Genomic DNA, 17453 nt, shown 5'->3' with positions numbered 1-17453 from the left:
ATTTTAAGAAACTAATACCAAAGTAATAAAAACCTTGTTAACACGGGAGAAAATATTCAGTTGCTAATACGAGACAAGGCTGGCACACTGTCAACAAACTACATTTACAGAAAATGAGATGTATCTCTGCAAAAAAAGACAATATATGGACTCAGAAGTGGCCAACACAGCCTCAAGGGGACTGTTCAAATACCCAAGTTTGAAAATATTACCAGAGCTAGAAACAGAAAACAAGAAAAGGAACTCATCAGGAATTTACTGAGGCTGTTAGGCTGCACAGACATAAAGCAGAGGCATAAAGAAATAACAAATAAATGTATATTAAAAAAAAAGTTAAAAAATACATCTTGGAAAAAGCATGCAAGTCTTTTGAGGAAAAAGAAACACTCAAGAACAAGCAAATATATAAAGATGATTCAATCAATAACATTCCCAAAAATGTCCAAGCTACTACTAATTTTAAAATATATTATGAGGAAAAAATAAAGGAAGGGAAAATTGGCAAGTAGAGGATAATGAAGACCCTGTTGATGTATAATACCTGTCTATATAAAGCTGATGAAAAGAAACTACCAGGGGAAAAAAAAAGATACAAAGTCTTTAGTCTGAAGGATATATATTTCAGGGCTAAAGGGAATTAGTTAATGAATTTATGAAGTGACTGGTAATTATTTATGAAAAGTCATAGAGAACTGGGGTGATACAAATGACAGCAAATTAATTAGATTGCAGGTGTTAGAAGACAGTATGAGACTGGAGCCATTGCAGATGATCTAGAGAAGCAAGAAACGTGGAAAAAGAATAGACACATTTGCCCCTGGAAAAAAGCAAATGCTCTTTCATACTGTGGTAATTTAAATCCTGACACCAATGAAAAGAACCTGGAGCAGCAAAGAATCACAAGAAAAACCCCCTAGATATAAGCTTGCAAGTCAAGCTACCCCCAAAGCAATTATAAATGTCTCCTAAATGGGAATGTTAGGAATACTATTTTCAATTTGGCTAACCTGGTACAAGAATGATTTAAAGTAGATTAAAAAATCATTTGAGAAAACTCAAATAGCTATATATTTCTGTTGGAAAAACAGACAACTAAAACCTTAAGAAAATGGGGAAATACAGCAGTCTATATTTTAGAAGTGCAAACATTAAGGATGAAGAAATATGGATGAGGCTGGTTCAAGCAGCAATGGAATGAAAGTAAGCAATGGGAAATCTAGGTTGATAATCATAAAAGAAATCTTTATGACTTGAATAATAGTAATATTCATAAGACTTAACATTTATATAGTACTTCACATCTTCAAAGCACTTCACTAATATTAACTAATTGCTCTATTCAATTGTAGGGGATAGTCTTCCCTCAAGGGAAGAAGTTCCAGATCCTGAATCCCTAAGAAGCTACATCAGAAAAACTACTGAAAAACAAACACTGTCTAAAGAAATCAGCCCCTGGAAAAGTACAGGGCTAAAATGAGCTAAAATAATTTTCCTTCTCTGGCTTTTTCTTTTGCATATGAAAAAGGAAAGTGTGCACACTATACAACATCATGCAGACGTTGTGTCCAACAAGAAGAAACAAAGGGGAAAATAGTTCTTTCTTTTGTTTCAATGCAGAGGTACTTCAGGAAATGCTTGTAAAGATGAATACTTTAAACAGAAATGTAAAGAATTGCCCAATATTGCACAGTGCAATGGATGCATGTTTCCCAGCCCCACAGCAAAATTTTCAAGAGCAGAAAGGAAGAAAAACACACATTTCTGTACTCCAGCACTTTTTAACTAGACAAGTTGTTAGATTTTAGTACACGTTGACATAGCTGGTGGTGACACCAATAAAAACAATTTACTGCTGAAAGGATCTAAGACTTCAGGATTGCTCCAACTGCCTATAGTTTTGCTGGTAATACTAAAAAAGTTTGACTACACAACACAAACACCTGCTAAAGCACAGGAATAAAAACTAAGGAGCAAGCAGAAACAAAAGACAAAATCAACAGTGAGGGAATAAAAATTGATTTCCTAAGTTGATCCAGTAAGCTTCTACCCTGAAAAGAGAGCAGAAGTGACCCTTTCCACTCCAAGAGGTGAAGGGACCACATTAACAATGCTCTTCTACCTGTTAGTAACCATTGTCTGGGAGAAGAAAACATGTATTTGTTAGGAAATCACCCTTTTCAAACCCACTGTTGTCACAGCAAGTGACCAGTCCTGAAGAAGGAAAGCCTTCCACCATTACAGGATGAGAACAGCTTCCTGATTAATAATTTTAAACCTGGTACAAGTGCCTGTGCTGCTCTGGAGGGACACTGCTACTGATACAGCCACCATTCCCAGTGGCACAGCAAGCCCAAGGGCTCAGACCAGCATTCACACTGCACTAAGGAGTTCTTGGATAGAGTCACCAGCCTGGAGAACATACAAATAGACCAGACTGATACCATCAGGAGGAAAAATAAACCTCTACAGCAATAGGTCAGCATCTGATGGTTGAGAACTTTTCACCTGAACACGTTTCTGTACACAGCACTGCTGTGCTCTGACCAAAAGGCCACCTTTAGGTATGTGGCTAAATGACATTGAGTTTCATGCCTCAAGATATCACCTTGTGGACTTCATTCCCCTTTGTCATACTGCACTGAATCAGAAATCCCAGGTCAGCAGCATCTGGGAATATCCAGCAAAAGCAACGACAGAGCCAACTAAGTCCAGACTATGCAGGCTAGAACTAAAAATCTTGACATTGTGTCCTGGTGATCCCCTAAGATGGAAAAAACACTTTACAAGTATGTGTGTGTGCTTGCTAAAGGAGTCCAAATATATAACAGAAGGAAGCCAATTAAAAAGGTACTAAATACAGAAGACTTCAACTTCAGTGATTAGTGCTAGGTAATTTGCCTTGTGATAAACAACCATTCAAATCAGTAATAGACCTGAGGTTGTTCCACAGCTTGAAAGCATTCCTCTGAACTTTATCAGCTATCACAGCAAGTGCCAATGTTTGTAAGTCAAATTTGGCAATGCAGCTCTACACCATAAAAGCCACCAATCCCAGTAAGTGCTTGCAAAAGATGCCCACCATCTTCAGAGATCATGCTGATTGCTACAATCACTAGATCAGCATAGGTGCAGCTAAGTTGCAATGTGCAATAGTCAGATGCAGCTGATAACTTCTCCTCAGTCCTACAAAATGAAACGAATGAATGAAGAAGAGGCCAGGTTGGATATTTTCCCCTGAATCTATGGAAAATAAATTATTTTCGGGGATTACCCCAATCTAAGGAACAAAACCCACCATCCAGCTGTGAAAAATCCTTGTTTCATCATTGCAGCAAAGAGGAGGAGGGGGGCAGAAGGAAGAGGAAAAGAGAAGAAAAAAAAATGATAGCTGAAAAAAACCATAAAAGAAAACCATCAGTGAAAATTGCCCCTGAAACTTTGCAGAATTGTAACGGCTTTCTCTTGCTTAAATTGATTGGTGTAGCAATGTTATAAAATGACTATTAGGATTCATTGTGCACAACAGAAAGTGTGAAATGTCAGCAGATTATACAGCAAAAGTAATGGGTCCTGAACCCCTGTTAGTCAAAAATGATTTTGTTTCAAATTAGAAATTGATTTTTTTGGACACAAGCCCTTTACAGGCTTCCAACTTTTGTAGCTGTGCCTTGGAAGAGATTAACCTCAGCCACTGTTTGGGTCCAGGCTGATGATACCCTTTTGAAAGTTTCTTCACAGGGACTGCTTTTTAATGTTGGTACGGTCTTAACCAATAACACAAGTTATTTGTTCCTTTGAGAACTGCACCACATTTCTTCTCATTTTGCCATTTTCTTTATTTTTATGCTGACATATACAGCAAACTGGCTGACAAGTTAAAATAAAAAAATAAATAAAAAAAGCTAGTTCATCATTGAACCAAGGATTATGTTCACGGCTAAGCAGTGACACATCCAAGCTGCTTTTGTTCCCAACCTTTTTTCTTCATAAGAGAGAAAAGATTGCATCTCTGCTCCTTAAGTGGAGGCACTAAGCTAAGGGCAGGATAGGTTTTAGCAGTAGAGACATCCCTGTGTGGCAAACTAGCAGGTTGTAATGGTGCAGTCATCACTCAAGGAGAAAAAGAATGCAAAGATTACATTTGAAGAGCAAACCCCACCGCACTTATTCTCACTGCCTTTTGGGAAAATTAAAAAATTGAAGGAGTTTTCTGACATTAAGGGACTAATTTTTCTCTTTCATCAGAAAGACCAGACAGGATCACCACTTGTTATTTAATTATTTTTTTAATGGAGCTAACACTTTCTCTTAGGTTGTTCAAACACCTGTAAAACTTCTTTCTTCAATTGTGCATTTTACTGATATCCTTTTGAACACACCAGCACAATCATGGCCCTGCAATACAGTACGCTCCCCCTTACCTTTCCTGGACTTGGTGCCTTCCCTCTTGGTCTGCATTTGAGGGCTTTGCCCATCATCCACGTTTATACCAAAGCCAACCATTTTCTTCCCTGAACTGCTCCCATGACTGCTCCCTGGTTTTCTGGAGTTTTTGCTCACTGGAGATGTCCTCAGTAAGTAATCTTCATGTTTCAACACAGGGACACTAGGAGGGAAAAAAGATCATGCTGTTACATGATGCATTAGGCCCATTAACACTGCACCCAGCTCTCTACCAACTTTTACTCTCCAGAAGCATAAACATCATGCTGCTGGTTGAGCTCTTGTTGAATACATTTATAATTTCTGAAAGCAGAATGCCAAAGGCTTGAAGAGTTACCAACACACTTTATCAGGAGTCTTTGGTTATCAGCAGCCAGCAGCACCCTGACAACTGTATTTGGAGTTTTGCAGCACTGGGCACGTTCCCTAAAGCATTAGGTCCTGGATTTCTCGAGTGGTTAGAACAGCACCAGTGGGATGAAGACATGCAAGAGAACATGAAGATGAAGACAGACTTTGTCCAGCACAATGGGCCAAAATTGGAAGAAAGAATAATTTAAAAAATGTTCACTCTGCTAGAATAAAGGGGAAACAAAGAAGATTATGTGAAGAGAAATATGAAACTTTAGTTTGCAAAAGGGAAGCAGATCACAAAATCACATAATCATTTTTATTGGAAAGGACCTTTGAGATCATCTGAGTACAACTGCCAAGGCTACTGTTAAACCACATCCCCAAGTGCCACATATACAGGTTTTTTAAAAAACAGGGATGGTGAGAAGCTGATTCAAGAAGAAAATGGATGAGAAGAGAGGAGACAAAGAGGTGAGATTGATGAACAGAGGTACTTTTAAACAGGATAGAGAATGTATGAGCAAATTGCCAGGAGAGAATGTGGTGGAGAAGTGCAGTACTTTGAGTAAAGTAAGGAAAGAGAAAGTTGACCAGAACCATTATGGTTCAAGATGAACTTCAACACACGATCATAAACACTGCATGGATAGAGGCAGGAGGCAAATCTGGTGACGACGAGCAATCATGACCTCAAGCCCTGCAGACACAGGCATCTCAAAATGTTCTGGGCAGACAGGAAGATGACCCACATTTCTCTCAGTAAAGAAAAGCTACTGCCTTCAAATTCTGCTCTCTGGGAAATAACTACTGCTTTAAATCACAATTCCCAACATATGTAAGTCATTAGTCCCTGTCATAAAAGACTCCTTTATAAAAGAAATTAAAAATATAAAAAAGTATCTTTGTATTATCCACATGAAATAATACTGTTTATTCCAAGATTATATTGATCTACTTGCAACCATGGAAGCAATAAACAGCTTTCTTAAGTTATTAGAAGATTAAACAAATCTTAACAGCTGGATTCTGTGAACCTAGAGGTCTTTTCCAACCTAAACCATTCTATATTTCTATGATAAATCTTTTTCCTGTTTAAGCAGCAATTTTACACTGGCAACCCAAAGACTGTCACTGAGCTTTTATTAGTTAGGATACAGCTTCATGGAGGCTGAATCACAAGAATCTTTTACTTAAAAGCTTGCACTGACTGAAGTTACTGTAGATCTGAGGGAAAAGCAGGAAATGATAGCTAAATTAAAAGTTTCCCATCAATGTGCTGTATAAGACATTGTTTAATAGGGCCCACTGAGCCTGTTGGACAATTAGTATTACTCCTGTATTATTAATGCAGAACAGTATATAATGGCTTATGACCTATAATAACTGACTGAAGTGTTGGATATAACTTCTCCAAATAACCTCCGTTTACTTTAGGGCTTCTAACTGTGTGACCACTAATAATATTGCAGTGTTTTTTAAAATTTATGGTGGACTAAATTAGTATCCTATTTGAATTATATGAAATTATTAACCTACTAATTCCTGCAACTACAAGAGCACCAAGAGGTGGTTTTGGATCCTAGCTTAAAGAGGCTTAAAGGTGTAATACTTGACCAGATTTCCCTGATAAACAGGACTTGATATTCCATTTCCCTCTATTTGGGATGACTAGCAGCATTTTAAAAAACAGTGAGGCTGTCATTATTTGGATGCTTTTTGAGTTGTTTAAAGCACATTTAATTACAACCTACAGTCCTCATGTGAAGACAGTGACCTTTGGCTTGCAGATAAAGAGGTGATTACTTGACTGGTTCTCCTTCTGAATGGAGTATCTTCTATGGTGCAGTTATCTCTATAATACTGAGTTCTGTTTTAAATACTGCAGTGGCAGATGCAGCTCAAACAGTAACAGACACCAAGAAGAAATTACATAAGCTAAGGTATAATAAATAACAAAAGAAAGTGTATTTGCATTTATAACCTAAATAAACAACTAGAGCCTCATTGTTTAGTATATAATAGAAGTCAGCTCATGCTAAAGTTGTGCTTAAGTAAGGATAGAGTCTCAAATCTTAAAATGACAATCTGAAAGGTGTGCAGACCAAGGAGAGAAAGGGATAATGCAGAGAGATAAAAAAAAATCAGTAATTAACTATCTACCACAATTAAACAAAGAAAACATAAGGCAAAAAAAATCTGTTTCAGAACATAATTACTCATTCACCTCTGGAATAATTAGTAAAACGAATGATGTGACTATTGCAACATGGAAATTTAAACTCAACATATGGTCAAAAGGAATCAGCTATTTATGTCTGGAGAGATTTAGCAGCAATTTTCAAATCCAACTACCCATCATGTCACTCAAAGGCACCACAGTTAATAGGAATTCCTGCAGGTCACCACAATATCCAATGAATTTTCACGGCACTCCTCGAAACTAACCAACAGAGAAGACTTTCTAAATAAAGACCTTATTAACCTACCTACCCTACATACCAGGGCAGGAGATGTAGTGTGGCCAAGAAAGAAGCGAGTCTCAGCACTGCTGCCTCATTATGAATATCCAAGTGCACCATCACCAAAGGAAAACACACCTTGAACATTCCTTCCATCCTGTCTGAGCCTCATATCGCGATATCCCCGCTGAGCGCGAATGGCAAATTTTAAATGTCATTCAGGACCCACTGAATACTGCTAGTATTTGCATTCTTTAAAAAGTAGAAAAACATTAACCTTTTGTTTTATTGAATTAAAATGCCATGGAAATGCTGATGTAGTCTTCAGAGACTGAAAATACTTTTACAAAGAAGAATAGCTGTCATTTATTAGACACAAAGAACAATTACTTGATAGGATGCTTTCTGACAAAAAGCAGATTGGTATTCTCATCATAGAAAAGGCATTGTAAAAAAACCCGGCACAGACCTCTGAGACTTGAATAATTTAAAGCTGCATTTGGTGCAATTTGAATTTTTCTTTAGGGAGGCAAAGTTAAATACCTTTAATTTGTTCTAATTATTTCAAATTTGCAAGTTAATTATGGCTGATCATTAAATAACAAAAAGGACTATCGTCTCCATAGAGTTTTACCTCCTACCCTCTGCATTACTTAAGCTAGATTTTAGTATGCATGAATTAACTTTCTAAATAATCACACGGTTTGACTAAATGGCTCAGTAAAATGAGCTCTGATCCTCACAATAAGCATTAATGGACATTAGAAAGGCTATTGGGACCCATGTTACTTACATTATAAGTATTTTTAATGGGGTCTTATTTACTAATCTTTATGTACTGTTCAAGTTAGGGCATCATATAGATACATTATTCTGCTTTAATAGAGGAAAGTCAGTTCTTCAAGATACTAAAATAAATGTCCACTTAGAGCCAACTACATTCATTTTTAAACTAATGCAGGAAAACTCTGATAGAATATAACTTGTTTTAGCTGCTGATCCTGATGAATCAATCCAACATAATGGCAGCCTTGCTCTGCAAATGGAGTTTTGCAGATCTGTTGAATCGCTAAGCAACCCAAGCAGCTCAGGCTCTTGCCAGAGTCGTGCTTACTATCAGCATGTGATTTACCTCGCCCACGAGGCTTCCTCTCTTCCCTGCTCCACACCCAGCGTTCAGCAGACTGAGTTCCCAGTCCTTGATCCCAAATTTGGATGCTCACCTTCCACTGAACTCTGATCTTTCCACGCATTTTTCAGTGGCATTCAGAGAACAAGACTATGTTGTAACTACTCAGAAACCCGAAAAGCGAGGCAATTCATGCCTCTCCTATGTATGTTCAACAGATGGCTGCCTTAATGGTACCCTACTGCACTCTGCTGAGGCAAGGGCTTACGAGTTTAACCATTATCAAACTAACAGATTGCCGTGGTAGGGTAGCTCCAAAAGCAAACATGTTGGAATGTTATTTTCCTGTTCCGTAATTTCTGTTTTAAAAATAAAATAATTAACAGTTCATGTGTGCAATCTGCTGCAATTATATCAGGCCAAGAATGCATAACACTTAATGATGCAAAACTGGTGATAAGTAGACAACCCAAGCAATACGTTTTTGTAGCTGGAACCTGAATTGCCATTTCAGACGCAGTGTGACAAACAGGCTGAAAATTGCTTCCTCCCCTGCCACTTTGGCTGAGAATGTTTTCCAGCCAGATCAGTTTCCAGAGTCAGTTCAGTATAAAGCAGCAGCACTACAAGTACTGGGACAAAAGAGAAGATGCCAGGATCTTCTTTTCAGTAGGGATCAAATTTAGATCAGTTCACATCAAGCTTGTTATCAAACAGCACTTTTGAAAACCACCTGTTCCAAAGTGGGGCTGTTTGGGAGGTTGTTGTCTGCATAGAAAACAAAAAAAATATTTCTGGGGAGAGAAGAAGCATTGTAGACTTTGGATATGTGGATCTGAAAACAAATGGCAGTGGTCTACAGAACAATCACAACCTTTCCAGTCCCCTCAAGTGGAGCTGAGGAGAAACACGTCAGAACATACAAGCCAGCGCAGCAGCACATGGGAAAGAGAAGGGAGATTGATCTGCTTGCTACTGCTTTGTGCAGGGTGCACAAATCCACAGGGCAGCTGAGCACAGCTGGAAGGGAGGTAAGAGAGATGCAGGTGAAGAGGAAAAGCACAGCATGAACCTCAGGGCAATCTCTCATCCCTGAATGCCATCACCCTTCCCTTCCTAAAAATGCTTTTTTAGCTCAGCATTTTTTCCTCCCTTTAAGAAGCAGGAAAAAGTCCTATTCTAATACATTCCTTGAAGACCACATTCAAGCCCAGAGTGAGATTTCATGGGCCAATTATGAAATCTGGCATTTTGAGGCTTATGTTAGATGCATCAGCATGTTAATGGCACTGCTGGGATCCAGTGAATGTCAATAAGAAACAGCTGCTTTCCTTTCTTGAGAGCATGTGCATTTAAAGCTTTGAGATCACAGAATCAGAGAATACTTTTGCTTAGAAGGAACCATTTAAAGGTCCCCTGGTCCAATCACCCTGCAATGAGCAGGGACATCTTCAACTAGAACAGATTGCTCAGAGCCTATCCAAAGTGACCTTGAATGTTTCCAGGGCTGGGGCATCCACCACCATTCTGGGCAACCTGTACCACTGTTTCACCACTCACAGTGAAACACTCCTTCATCATATCTAACTTGAATCTGTGCATTAAGATGAAAAGCATGGCCACTTGTCCTATAGTTACAGACTCTGTTCCAAAGTCTGTCTCTATCTTTCTTAAAAGAGACCATTTTAACCATTGAAAAGGTGCAGTCAGGTTTCCCCAACACCTCTCCTCCAGCTGTCTTCAGGACCACATCCAACTCCCTTATCACTTATTTTTTAGGCAAAAGGCAGGAGGGCAGGGACAGGTAGGCAAACACTTCAACAGTCAGTGAGAGTTCTGGAACTGAAATATAAATATTATCAAATCTGCTTGTAATAAAAGGATTTTTCATCACAGAAAATAGACAGTGATTGCCTACAATCTACATGTTATTATGCAGACAATATATTGCTGAGCTGTCATGCAGAGATTTCATCTCTTACAGCACTCTTCAGGCTCAATGCCCTTGAATCCAGTTATGCCCATGGCTGTGTCAGGTTTCTCTGTTGTTTTTTTGGTTTTTTTCCCCCCTGTTGAGCTCTCTCTCTCAAATCTAGTGCATTTAGTTTACTTTTCTCTCATCTTGGAGGAGATACACTTGTACCTGTGCTAAATTTTTTTCTTTATCTGAAGCTGTATCAAGGTACAGCAATCCACAGCACAGCTTCCCCAGACCACTCTCTCAGGGACCAGTTCCTTCCCCATTCCCTCGGTAGTTGGTGCTCAGATATTTAATTCCACCAGCAAGAACTGAGGCCACATATGCTCTTAATTAGCAATGACCTATTAGATCATACCAGCCATAGGTGAAACCCTAGCCCCACTGAATCAATCAGAATACTGTCTTTATTTTCAATGAAGTCAGGACTTCACTTAATTTACATACTTAGAGGTCCATTTGTAGCAAGTATTAAGCTAAATTTAACCTAGAATTATATTCATGCCTTCCCTTTGAAGCCCTCTCCTCTGGTTTAAGTTCACTACATTTCAACTCCCTACCAGCACTTTTCCAACATATGAGTTTCCCTAATAAATAGCAAAATTACAGCTGTGATTACTTTTCTATCTTTTCTGAATTCAAAGAAAATTCTAGCAAAAGGTTTTCAGACAGTCACAGAGAAATGGCCATGGGAAACGGACTGGCCAAGCTTTAGCAGGGCACAATTCTGTGACTGTTTGTTTGGCCTTTCTTACAGAGCAGACCAGAGCAGCTGTCGTTCCAGCAAACTCTGCTGTCAGCCTTCACAAAAGGAAGTCATGTAAATGTCAAGTCACAAGTATAAAAACAATCCTTCCAAACAGTGTCTATATATCTGAAAAGCCTGCCTGGCTGTCACCAGTTAAAGCACCACGAGGAATGATGCAAAACCCTGTTTAGGACAAAGTTTTTGAACTAAATCTAAACTTTTTCAGCAGATCAGACAGCATCACTCTCTCTTTCAGAAGGAGAATCACATGCTCTTCAGCAAAGTGAATGCCAGTCTTAGTGCCTTATCCAGCATCACTAGTGTCTGGCTGAGAGCCAGCCCCAATCACAAGATACCCATCGAAATGCCATATGCAAGCTATCTCCTGAACAAACATGCCCCAAATTGGATTGTAATTTGGTTGTGATAAAGGCATTGAAGAACAACACATCATCTCTTCTCTACTTGCCTCACCCAGAGCAAAAGGCTTCACAGTGGATGGGCTGCACTGCAAAACAGGCTGGCTGTGGCAGAGATGGGTCTGGGTGTGCAGGTAACCACCTTATGTCTTTCTTTGCTAAGGCTATTAGTACACAAGCACTCTCTCCTCTACAGAAGTTTCCAGACAGGCTGATAGGTGTTGATAACAGCAGCTTTCAGTAAATGAGCAGCAATTGCAAAAGCCCTTTTTCTGATCATGGATCACATCATGGAGCAATCATTTCCTAAGTGTAAGTGACAATACAGCAGAGGAAGGACACAGTAAGAGTTGAACAGTACAGGGTTTTCAGTATGCCCTACTAGTAAGATATTCTGAAGAAATTCCTAATTAGAGAAACAGATTGCTTTTTTTGTGCAGATATTAGGAGTTACACATGCACAGAAAATATGGAGTTTAGCAGGATCAGAATAGTTGAAAAAGACACAGCAACTACAGTAGCTTCTGTTCATTGACAAAGTTACACTTGATTGATGCTAAGTTTCAATGTTCAAGACACCAGTAGGACAAATTTTCACACCTGGTTTCCAAGTGATGAAATGAAGGAACAAAAATTTCAGATTTCCCACACGAATAGAAATGAAAATTAATAACCACTAAACTGGGCAAACAGACATATCCCTAACAATACTGAGGTGATTTTCTGGGTCACTGACAGCTCCTCCAATATCAGGGAACGTGTCACAGGGAAAGTCTTTCATAAATGCATCAAATTCCATAACAAATACAATTAAAAGTTTTTATACTGTCTATTCTTCTGAGGCTGCAGAATCTGATTTCTCTAACCAGGAATCATTACCACTGAAAACAACACAGAAGCACCACTGCAGGACCCATATTTTTCCATGAAATTTCTGTCTTCTTATTTTAATCACCTTTAATCACCACAGGATGATTGAATCTAGCATTGAATCATGTTTAGCACAGGTTACTACAGGTTTTTAGGGTTATAGTCTGTTAGTGTTAAAGTCTTACAAATCATGGGACTATTGAATCTGGAAGCTGAAGTGCTTTACTTATTCCAAAAAGCCATTTGGTTCCTCTGCCAAATAAAAACCTGACATGGGTTTTGATTTTTGATAAAAACAATCAAGTAGAATTTTGCCAGGTCTGTAACTACAAATGTACATAGCATCCTAAATATTCTCATACTACATCATCTTTTAAAATGGTGCCATACACTATCCCAGATCAGTTAGAAACACCCTTCCCAATGCATCTTCACACTTCATTGGCCTTTTTTCCATGATTAAATCACATCTGTGGGACATGGTCACTCTATGATTAAAGAGTATATTAATGATTTACCACTACACTAGTACTCATCCATATTATATTGCTTAGTAAAATGAAAACACTGAGATTGTTTATTGATCTGCTTTAAAAAAAATCCTATAGCCTGAAAAGAAGCAAATAGAGAAGTTGAGACTTTGGACTTTACTCTGATTAGCAGACTACCATGCCCAACAGATGCAGATTTGACAAGATAGCTCCTGGTAAAGATTTAAAATAACAATTTTAGCCACTTCAGTTGCCTTAAATTCACTGAACTTACATATTTCACAGGGCATGTTTGATGGCTAGTGACTGTAAAATCAAGAATTTATTGCAAGAGCAATACAGACTTAGATGCCTAAATAATGGCATACAACTATAAAACCCATGGCCCTGAGCCCCACAGAAAAAGCAACATACTAAAGATTTCCCTTCAGTGCATATATTTTATGTGAATTTGACAGCACCACCAAATACTGACTCAACCAGGATGTTTAGGGAACAGATTTAACACATTTTTGCACTTGTATTCAGAAAATATTCAGATATAATAGAACTGAAACCAGATGGAAATCACTGCCTCACTAAAAGGCAGTTACCACTGAGATGTGTATTGGCATTGCTCTAATATTCAGTATCAAGAGGAAGAGCAAAGGGAAGAGATCTTGGGACAAGGCTGTTTGCCATGAAGCTCTGGGCTCTGGGCTCCCAGTTCCCAGCCTCTGGAAACCCTTTTGGTCCAGACACAAGTGATTTTTGCCATCTTAGAGCTACCACTATTGATTTTGGGCATGAAAGTCTACCTTTGCATGCATTTGTCACAACCTGGTGGAAACATCTGTCCAGAGCAGAAGCCACGAGTGCTGCTCTGACACTGTGATGTGGCATCAGGGGTTTGCATTATTTGCGCTGTCAAACCATCTCAGCCCTACTGAGTCCACAGCTGGTATATAAACTTAGCACATCTCTCAGAGACATGGTTTGCTCAAAAAGGATGCAAAGATGGAAATGGAGATTAAGGAAACACAGAGATAAAAAGAAAAGAAGGATTAACTATGCATTGATCAAACAAAAGGGCATTTAGTTATACAAAGAGGTGAAGTCTGGCACTATTGATAGAAGACTGAAGACACTTGTAAATTGTTTTGTTTCAAACTCTTCTACATGCTAGAAGCCACACAAAGTGTTTCCATAAAGAAGAGCTGATGACTTGTCACTGCAGTGGAGTTCTAATGTTTTTCTCTCCAGGTCACCAATGAAATCTTTTGAGTATGGTTTAGATTTTAGGTAGGTTTATCAGGCAGAGAGCCCATCTTTGTGATGAGTGTGAAAAACACATTAGTTTGAAACTCACCAAATTAAGATTAAGGGCAGGGAGGGGAAAAGAGCACTCTTAAAAAGCTGAGGATAAAAAAAAGAAGGAAAAGATAAAATGTAAAACAAGAAAGGCATTGTCAGAACACACAGTTAGAGGCAGAAGTCACCATGAAATGACCCAGTGGTTCTAAAAGACAGAAAGAATTAGGGAATGTAGTAGCAGCAAATGGCTGAAAGTTAATCCAACACACAAAAAAACTCTGAGTGCCACATAACTGACAGAGTAAAGAAGAGGTGGTGGCAGAGAAAATAAAATAAGAAACAGCTTTATGACTTTTAACTGGCCCCTGAAGGTGCGTTTAAAAGAAGCAAAGCAGACAAGACCTGAAGAAGCAGCCAAGATACCCATTTGGAAAACTTATTTTGAAGTAGGTGAATGAATACTGAGCAGTTAAAGAACACTTTAGAGTAGTCAAAGTGCAAGAAGGACTAAAGCAAGGGGTGGTTTTAACTGTTGACACTGCAAAAGGGTATTTTGGCTGCCAAGGAGAAGGAAACTGCAATAGCTGTCAGCAGCCCAGATGCAGGCAGAGAAGGAGAGTGATCCTGAGGTTATGAATCTGAGTGGCAGGGAGGATGTGGCATTATCAAAATCAGAAGTGAAGAGAGAGTCAGAAGAAAAAAGTAAGGAGCTCTGTTTTGGCCAGATTAGGAATGATCTGAAGGCAAAAACAACTGGGATTATGTGTCAGGGAGGCAGTCAGATATGCAAGACTAGATGGAACAGAGCAGAAGGTTTAAGAGTTATTGGCAGGGGGATGATAGCCAAATCCGTGTAACAGGATGTTGTCATCCAGTGGGTACAGAAATCTCCAGTCAAATCAAGGAGTGACTAAATCCCTTCCCTGCCACCTCACAGAGGTTTCTACCTAGTTTCAAATGAAATTATCTAAAATAGTGCTGCAAAAACATGCATAAAAAACCTGACTTTCCATAAAATCTAAAGATCATACTGTTTCTAAAACTAGGGCAACCACTAAATGAAAAGTTAACCCGAACAATAACTTTAGCTAAACTTCAGGTCACATGCATTTAATATAATGAGATGAGGAATATGAAAAGGCCATTCATAATGGAATTCATCGAGTTAGGAATGCCATGCTTAGCTGCCTTATAACATATAATTAATGATCCTATAAAAATCCAGCAGTACGAACTCTCCTGGCTGCCCGCAGAACTGTTCTTTATGCTGGGTAGGGCAAGCAAGCATCTGCTTCCACAAATACTGCCCTTTGAGAAGCTCAAAAGCTTTTTTCCCCGTGTTCCATCAGGGACCACAGTGCCATTTCCATGACATGCTGAGCTTTGAACCATTACCCAAATCAGACTATAGCATTTGGCAACCCAGTACACATCTGTCACGATAGACTGGTTAGTGGTCAAATGTTAAAGAAAAAGTCATTAACTCTCTTCCATTGCTTCTCATACCCCACCTTCCTCCAGATTATTTATAATCCCCACTAAACCCACCCTGTGTTTAAAGTCTTCTAACACAACAGTGAAATACATACTGCCTGGAGATCTGTGTTGCCTCATACCATTCCCAACCATTTGGTACAACAAAAGACATTCTCTCTCCATCAAAACGCCTCAGCCCTCCTGAAGCATTGATGCTCAAATTCAAGGTTAAAGGATTAAGACCTGAAGCACTGGGTACCAGAGGAAATGAAGCCAAATATCGAAAGAAACACAAAAATCAATCCTCTTCGCTGCAGGAGCAGTGTGAAGAACAAATCAGCTAGGCTGAATCTAAAATTTTCTCTGCGTGGCTCTCAAAAATTAGCACTTTTATAAATATAATGGGTACTCTGCAAAGCCTCAGCACCCATGCAAAGCCACAGAGTTCAACTCAATACAGCAGTATGGTCTGGGAAATTTTATGCCAGAATAATTCACTGGCAAATATACAAAGTCCACTTCCGAGACAGCAAGAGCTGGGGAGTGAGTGAGAGCACATGTGTTGTTATCTTTATATGTAGTCTGAAAATCTGCAAGTGGCAGAACCTAATATTTACTAAAGTTTGCCTTTTGCTTCAATTCTCTGAGTGCTGAAGTGCAGCCAAGGTCACAGGAGGGGTGGGGGAGTGGGTTTTAGCTTAGTGTAGCTGTGATCATGGGCAGAACAGCAGGGTACAGAGGATTTCTTGCTTAACTTTGTAATACCAATAGCTTTTGTTCTTAGTCCTGCCCCATCAGTTCTGATATAAGCTTTAAATGGCATGAAAGTTGTGCGGGTGGGTTTAAAATTTCCTGATTCAAAACTACCTTCCAGAACATTTTGTTTTATGAGGTTTTTCTTAACTTTTCCAACTGATAAATTTCTGGGACATATGAATGTCTAGATTAAACAAAATATTCTCTTCATCCAAGATTACACATAAAAATAAAAAGTAACAAAACAGTATGTCTGAAAAAGTAATCCATTCCAATTTATAAAAATAGAATTCAGGTTTTCAAAATTCAATTCAGGCAGTAAACTAACAGTGTCTACATTTTCCCATAAAGGAGGCATCTGCAAATGACTTGCAAAAATGTCTCTCACTGTCTGCAAGTGTTGGCAAGGAACAAACTCCTTCAGGAGATGCATGCATTTCACATATTTCAACTCAAAGAAAAAATTCTCCAAGCATTTTCAGTTTTGATGTAGGATATTACCAAACCAAGCCCATGCAGAATACTGGCAGCAAACACAAGTTTTGTGAAAATATCGAAATACTTTTTTTTTTACAAGCCTGTTTTCACCAACTGCCCTCCTAAGCTTAGCAGTGTTTCTAATACCTGAGTGCCTGTGCTTTTTGAAGACCTCACCTACAGGCTGAGTGTACCTGCCTAAGAAAACCACTTATGGCATTTTCTCCTTACATCTTACACCTCCAGTCACTCAGTAGGCTTCCTGCTCAAGGTTACTTTGGACTGCAATGGGAATGATGTAATACTGCTGTGTGCAGCAGACGTGATCATGAGAACAGAATCAGCATAATTCAGGTAAATGTTAGATAGGCAGCTTGAAATCACTGTTGCAGTTGAAAGTAAACCTGAAAATTAGATTAGTGAAGGAACCAGGTCAGCAGAAATGAACTCCACTCTCTCCAGTCCGATAAAGATCACTGCCTACCCTAACAAAAATAAAAACCAACTTTAAATGCATGCATAGGTATATGTAAAAAATTGCCACACACTCCCCTTTATGC

General features: G+C 38.9%; 1 protein-coding gene across 2 annotated transcripts in view; it reads right to left on the bottom strand.

The window, feature by feature from the left end:
• The window catches only part of KIAA1328 (KIAA1328 ortholog), a 176377-nt gene that overhangs the window by 36655 nt on the left and 122269 nt on the right, over positions 1–17453 (bottom strand). For both annotated transcript variants that reach the window (XM_071425768.1, XM_071425767.1), the window contains one exon: positions 4422–4606. In XM_071425768.1, the coding sequence (XP_071281869.1) occupies positions 4422–4606 (185 nt within the window). The remainder of the gene's footprint in view (positions 1–4421; positions 4607–17453) is intronic.

This window comes from Agelaius tricolor, unplaced genomic scaffold, assembly GCF_023055355.1.
Source record: "Agelaius tricolor isolate 1412-34295 unplaced genomic scaffold, bAgeTri1.0.p SCAF_4, whole genome shotgun sequence".
NCBI classification, from domain to species: Eukaryota; Metazoa; Chordata; class Aves; order Passeriformes; family Icteridae; genus Agelaius; species Agelaius tricolor.
Note: the sequence above shows the minus strand (reverse complement) of the source record. Positions and strands in the feature narration are given on the sequence as shown.